General features: G+C 42.7%; 1 protein-coding gene across 1 annotated transcript; it reads right to left on the reverse strand.

Moving 5' to 3' along the window:
* Positions 1 to 606: 606 nt before the first annotated feature.
* Positions 607 to 5195, reverse strand: LOC144104451 (uncharacterized). Its single transcript, XM_077637452.1, has 3 exons — positions 4896 to 5195; positions 3968 to 4156; positions 607 to 3346 (listed from the first exon to the last, which is right to left on the reverse strand). Exons 1-3 carry the CDS (start codon positions 5107 to 5109, stop codon positions 2955 to 2957), a joined length of 795 nt encoding a protein of 264 aa, XP_077493578.1. The 5' UTR covers positions 5110 to 5195; the 3' UTR covers positions 607 to 2954.
* Between the last annotated feature and the right edge of the window lie 2272 nt (positions 5196 to 7467).

Raw genomic sequence — 7467 nt, forward strand, 5'->3', positions numbered from 1 at the left:
TGTTTCTTCTGATTGCATTGTTCCTCCTGGCTACACAATGCTCAGATGGGATCGAGATTCCCGTGGGGGTGGTGTGGCCATTATTGTGAAGTCATCGCTCTCAGTTTCCACGATTACGAGCGAAATGCCGGAGTCAGTGTGGTGTAAAATTATGTTTTCTGGTGCTGCGTACGTCATAGGAGCAATTTACAGGCCACCGAATACTTCATCCGATTTTCTAGATAAGTTAAATGAGTTTCTTTTCAGTCATGTAACTAGGAGCACCCGCCTGGTAATGACTGGAGATTTCAACTTGCCACATATTGATTGGGGATTGACTACGCCTAGGCATACAGAAATTTCTAGCGCTGAAAAATTGCTGGATATTGCTTTCTTTTACAATTTGAGACAAGTAGTTGGACAACCTACACGGATATCGCCTCAGTCACAGTCATTACTAGACTTGGTGTTCCTCTCAAATAATGTAGGAGATATTGAAACAAATGTCACCGATGGAATATCTGATCACAAAATTATTTTCGTGACAGTGCTTACTTCTGCAAACGTTCCCGCGGAACCTATGGTTCGAGTAGAAATCAGAGTACGGGAAGGCCGATGGTACATCTATCCTGGATTACCTGGAAACTTGTTTTGATGAATTTGAAAGTGCCTCTGAAAATGCATCAGTTGAATGTTTATGGCAGCGTCTTAAAGTTATCATCAGTACTTGTGTCGACCGGTACGTTCCAACTAGAGTTAAGAAAACAAAGCAGCGCAACCCATGGGTCACCAGGGATATCATTCACGCGAAACGGAAGTTGAAAAGATTGCGTAGAAAGAAGGCCGACTTCAACGACATACAGGTTTTACGTCAAAAAATAAAAATGTTGCTATCGGCTGCAAAAGAAAGATTTTTCAATCACACTCTTAGTGGTTTTCTGCGAAATTCTCCAGAGAAATTTTGGCGCTATCTTGATAAAAGAAAGGAAAGAGTAAAGCAGGTGACAGTGGGAGCCGAACTTATTGCAGATAAAACGAATATGGCCGACCACTTCAATAAATATTTCCAATCTGTATTCGCAAGAAACACGAGCCAAAGCGACGCACACGACGAAGCACATTCTCGTGAAACGTCTATCGATGCTATCAGCTTTACTCAGAGCGGCGTGTTTCAGCAGCTGATACAATTGGACGAAAAAAAAGCTATCGGCCCGGATGGAATACCTACATGCTTCTTGAGACGGTATGCTGAATGGATGTCCTTCTACTTGGTAATTATATTCCGAAAATCACTCGTAACTCATTATCTGCCACAAGACTGGCGCACTGCCATTGTTATACCCGTATTTAAAAGTGGCAATCGTACACTTATGAACAACTATCGGCCTGTGTCACTTACTTCAATCTGCTGTAAGGTAATGGAACATGTTATTGCGAAACATATCATTTTTTTGGAAACAAACGGACTACTTTCTGAATGTCAGCATGGCTTCCGTCGAGGGTTTTCAACGGTGACACAGTTAATTGAGACAATACATGACCTTTCTAAAGCTATAGATGACCGGGGACAGATTGATGTTATTTGTGTAGATTTTGAAAAAGCCTTTGATAAGGTTCCTCATGACAAATTACTCCTGAAAGTGCGAAGGGCTGGCATTAATGGAGACATCCTTAGATGGATAGAAGCGTACTTGGCGAAACGCAAACAGGCGGTACGTGTTGACAATTCTGAGTCTCGCTTTTTGGATGTGTATTCTGGTGTACCACAGGGTTCTGTGCTGGGGCCATTGCTATTTCTAGTTTATATCAATGACGTAGTATGTGCTGTTGGAAATTCTGTTAAACTGAAACTATTTGCGGATGATTGCCTCATTTATGCACCTGTCACATGTGAAGGAGATCAGATTAACATTAACCAAAACCTGCAGGCTTTTGCACTTTGGTGTGAGAAATGGGAAATGAAAATCAACTTCAATAAGACCACATTCTTGTAGATGGGCGCGTAACTGATTGTCCAATATTACTTTTTGTATAGCAAGTGGTTCTACAATGGTGTGAACTGTGTTGCGTTTCAATGCTCTCTTGTATTGTATGCTCAAAGAAGCTTGTTCATTCATGGTTATACATGCATTTTTTTTTCTGTTCACTTTCCCTCCCTGTAATGACCCTCAAATGAGGGTTGACAGTATTCATAAATAAATAAATAGGTTATAGGCTTTGCCCCACAAGATATGGCTGTTGAAGAATACTAGTAAACTGCCATTCATGGCTGGAGAGTGCCTGCCAAATGCGCTGCACCATCATTCTTATTATCCTAGTTAGTTTACACGTGTGGTGCGGATCTGTGGTCACTATGCTCTAAATAGATGCATTTACCTTACAACTTTCAATGCTTTGCTGCCTCTCGTGGGCTGTTCCGTTCCGAGTGTTAACATTACTGGAGATGTCAATATTATTTTTACAACCACCGTTCTGCTTCCTTTGCTTGTCTTCGATCATGCTTGGAAGTTTGTCCTTAGCTACTTAGCAGTGAAATATTTTTAGAAAATCTCAGATTATTGAGGCATTCGCCATTAAATTTCATCTACAGTTGCTTCCTCTCTAGTTCTCTGTAAATATCCTGGAAGCACGTGGCAAGTAGTACTGGAGACGTGTCTCCCTGCGTGACACCCTTCACAACTAGTATTTTGTCAATTTCCTTGTGAACGACTATGGCACTCTCCAATTTCGGCCAACGACGGATTTCCTTTTGGCCGCTTTTAGGCTACCTCCCTTTTTTACTGATTGATCTTTTCCATATTATATTTCTTTGTGCTGTTTATACATGTGCAGTGTGTTAAATAAAGAACATTGTTTTTAAGAAACTGAAGGAATGAGCATATACTGTACGACTGCATCAAAATGACGACAGTGTTTGTAATTATACACAGAAGTGTTCCCAGACAAATATGTACAACTAAATTTTATTTTTCCATTTAGCGCTGCATTGCTTCTAACTGCTTTTTCCGAATTTGAATGTCGAGAGAAAGCAGCTTGCGCTGCATTTTGACTTTTAGCCGCTGCTCGGCCAGCTGGCTCCTGCGGAGTTGCACATCGAGTTGGTGCAGCTCTTCCTTGCGCCGCTCCTCAGCTTCAATGGCCGTAATTCTGGCAGCTAGTTCAGGAGCCAGCGTCCGCTCTACCGCAGCAACACGGGGGCCACCTGCCCTCGTGCGAGCAGTTTGTGTTGGTGGGATGCCTTCAGATGAGCTCTGATTTGGCACGACCACTGTTCGTCTGCTTGCGTTGAGGCACTCTTCCTGAACAGGAAGTTCATCCTCGTTTATGACCCGGCTGTTCAGCAATGGTGACTGTGCAGGAACATCATCTGCAAAAACATGTGCATACATACAATGCCTTCATGAGAACTCTGCAATGCTGTGACAAAATTGGTGGACTCTTATGCTTACATACAGACTGCTGTGATATGACACGCAAAGAACAAATAAGACCATGAATAGAGGCTATTCAGACCATAACAGAGAACCAAAAACATCCTTTACATGGTCACGACTATTGTAGACATCTAAAAATAAACTTATCAACATATATGTGACGTCATGAAAAATGGACCCAGTAGGAGCCCGTCAAGAAGTACTAATAAATATGTGGCCCCGCTTGCTTGAGCACATGCACATACAACGAGCAGAAAATAACTAACGTCTGCTGCAGTGCCGCTCGATCGCTGAGCACCAGTTGCGGATTGAATCAGGGATGCTGCGGCCACATATCGATAGGTGCGAGATGTGTAAATGCCCGTGTAATGCGGCATGCGGCATGTAATGCGGGCGCTAAAGAATCCCTTGCAGTTGAAATTAATCCATAGCCCTCCCCGACAAAGTCTTTCTCAGCCCAGGCGCAGGTTTTGGACTTGATGCACGAGGAAAACTAACCGTGACAGTTGTAACTAGTATTTAAAGAGGGCAGCCTTATTTACTGGAAAAGTCACCTTGGCTTGTTTCGTTGCCGTTTACCATGGCCTCTAATAGTGCAGCAGGTGGCAGGGACAGCACTGCCTCGCCGACGTGGGCTCCGTCACTGTCAAATGGGTTTGGCAGTCTTGTTGCCATATGGTCAGCAACTGCGCCAACCAGTTCCGTAGCCGGACTCATTGGCCGGCATTCGAGAGTACCACCACCTGCACAAAATTCTTAATTGTGCATCTCCCACAGCACCATCCGTGCAGTGAAACACACTGAAGTGAGGTGTATTTTGTACGCAGCATGCAATGCTTGAAAAAAAAAAAGCTAACCAGAACAGCACAAACCAGCAATGTATTGTTCAAAAGTAGTTCGAAGATTTTTCACATTAAGAAAAATTAGAAGATTGCACATACATCTGCTTATGAGCGGAAATTCGAAAGCCTTTCCCTTTCCTCTCTTTCTCCCTACGTTATTTTAACTTGTTATTTTGTTTTCGTTACTAGAAATTGTTTTTATTTCAGTTAATTTTTCTTTTTGTTTTTTATTACTTGTTTTCATTTTTTAACTTCAGTTTTTTATACTAAAGCTTTCTCGTGCATTTACATCGTTTTTCATCGAATCAGTCACACAAAACCTGCTTCAAAGACAGCATTTATTTTCATTATTTCAACTTAATTAACTAATTACAATTAATCAAAAAACTTTTCCCATTTCAAGATCTACTTGCACACTGCCTAACTCAAACTTTTGCATATTTATCTCCACAGAACGACATAATCGCGCGGACAGAATTTGCGGACACGTTTTGCTGAGGTGACGTAACCATATAATTTTTTCGCATTAGTAAGAAATAACGTCAAATTGTTAGGATTAAGATGATGCCTGGAGATGAAACGTGCGAACATGCAGGAAAATGTATGGGACAGTTTTTGAATGTAAAACTGTTTCGCTCACCTGTCCGAAAGATTTCCCTATTTTCTTCGGACTTCTTCTTCTTCCAGCGGCACTTCATATTGTCCCACAGTTTCCTTAACTGTGCTACACACACAGTGCGTGTGCCGGCCAAGCTATTATACTCTTCGCAAAGTTGAGCCCAGGCTTCGTCCTTTGCCTTTTTCGAGGTGTTGTCTGTTCGCTTGTTTTCGACAACGTCCCGATACTTCGCCATTATGTTTCTTAACACGACGCGTTCATCTGCGGTGAAAATGAACCGCGGAACTGCGGGCCGTTTCTTGGCGCGCTGGGAAGCGTCTGAAGCAGATGCCGACGGTGTCGTATCGAAGTCCGATACCTCATCTAGGTCGAACATTGTGCACGCAAAAAAAAAAGGAAGGGCAGATACAAAAACACCTAAACACACACGAACAGTCGAACACGCGCAAGCACAAACACTGGAACAAAGCTGCACGAAGCGAGTCGGGAGCACAACAGACGAGCAACACGCGGCGAGCAAGGGGAAAAAGGGAAGAGGGATCGTAACAAAAATGCCGCGCCGGGCAGCTGCGACTGCTGCAGTTGCCAGACAGGTAAAGAAAACTGGTTATTTCTTCTAAAAGTACACGTTTTTTTTATAGAAAAACAAAAAATATGCAGTTTATTTGTTTTTACCTTGCAGTTTACCGCTAAAATAGACAAAAGGATTTCTATATTATCAATTAGGTGGTGTTCTGTTTGCAGGAATTTACAATACTCTCAACACCAGCAGTTTCTTTCTCGTCCTCGAAAGCACTGGAGTGGAGGAGGGCAACTCGGCCAGCTCCTCGATGGAGGAATGTCCGAGGTGTGTTCAAGAAGCGCGACTGCTCCTCGGGCCGAGGATGAGCGCTCTCCTCCACTCCCAGGAGTGGAGGCGCAGCGTCGAGTGGAGGGTTGTTTGTGAATACGGGGGTAACTTTCTCTGGTGTTTTGAGTAGCTACACGATGTTGCCAACTTGAAACACGGTTAGCATAGGTCTCGTATGCAGCGTGGGATCTGTGAATATAACTTAGTTCTCATGTGCACTTAAGTAGGTTGTTTAATTTCTTTAATAAATTCACTTTCATTTAATTAATTTAATTAGATACATTTGCCTGTACATATTTTATTCTGTTAATGGCATCACGTAGCCATCTTTTGCATTACATGTTGCAACGGTTATATGCAGTGCGTGCATTCTGTTCTCAGTTATGTCAAATATGACGACATCCCTGTATTCTTTACATGCTTATGATTTGTTACTTTTTCTGTGCACCGCCATGTTTAATATAAAAATGCAATGTTCAAATAAAGCAACGAGCATCTCACATTAGCAACCGCACCTGGACTTGCTTGTTTTATAGTTAAAAGACAAGGTAAAAAAAAGCAATTTCCATTTTCTTATGTCGCACGAGAAGAATCAACACCGATACGAAAATAGCTAATAGGAACGCTGACCACAAGTAATACAGACATGTTGCACCGTCGCAGGAATTGTAGCTTGTGCAATGGCAAAGAGAAATGGAGCCCTTGCGCAAATGTAGAGGTCTCCCAGTGTGAGGCACGGGCAACAGCCAATATCAGGCATGCTTGGGATTTTTATTCGGGACTCATTTTTGTCACTGGTGAGCCCTCTGTCGAATATGGCGATGTCGCAGTGCAAGGAAGGCAATGACTAACAGCCTGTCGTCACCCATCGCCAATTGTTGGCATCGGATACAGGATACCCAAGTGGATACCCACTTGGCCAAATCGAACAGCTTTCTAATGCAGGGCAAGCAAAGTCTGATGGTTTCATCGCAAACCTGAAAGTTTATGGCAAGCTCACCCAATGTTTCGCTACTGTCCTCGTCTATGCCCGTCTCCGGAACCTTTTCATGCAACACGTGTGTCCAGCGACTTCTGGAATCAATGCTGTGCGGTTCGCTGAATCGCAGCATTACTCCCAAAGGCTTGACATCTTCCTCGCCTTCATTCGGCTGCTGACAAGCCCATCTATAGTCAGAGAAAACCCTGAATTAACTGTTTTGACACCTCCATTTCTTTTCACCATTGCTTAAGCTGTGGCTGTTTTGTGTATCTGTCACAGTCAATGTACCTGTTTTCAACTTGACCATCTTTTCACAGCATGAAGCAGTCGATTTCCATGTCAATGTTCACTTTTCCTTGCGACATGAAAAATGGCAATAAATTTTTGGTTGCCTTGTAGCATAATTTAATTATATAGCGCAATATAACTCCAAGATAATTGCAGCAAAATACTTGGATTTTTGAATTTTAACTTAACGTTCTCAAAAGAAACTGGCGGTCTAGCTCTAAGATGCAGTTCGCTCTTGATAATTCAAATTATGTGGAGTTCAGGTTAAGGGGAGACTTTAAATATACATACCTGCAGGATCAAAGGTGTCAGTTCAAATTTACCGCAACTTTGAATTAAGCAAGTTTCAGCTAATGTAAGCCCACTTTACAAACCTGGTGTCACGGGCACAATCGCTGCTAATGTAACGAGTCCAGAGATATGTCAAGACAAAGGATCGCTCGTGATCCCAAACATCACTGCCACAAGTTGAC

Source organism: Amblyomma americanum, chromosome 9 (assembly GCF_052857255.1).
Source record: "Amblyomma americanum isolate KBUSLIRL-KWMA chromosome 9, ASM5285725v1, whole genome shotgun sequence".
Classification (NCBI taxonomy): Eukaryota; Metazoa; Arthropoda; class Arachnida; order Ixodida; family Ixodidae; genus Amblyomma; species Amblyomma americanum.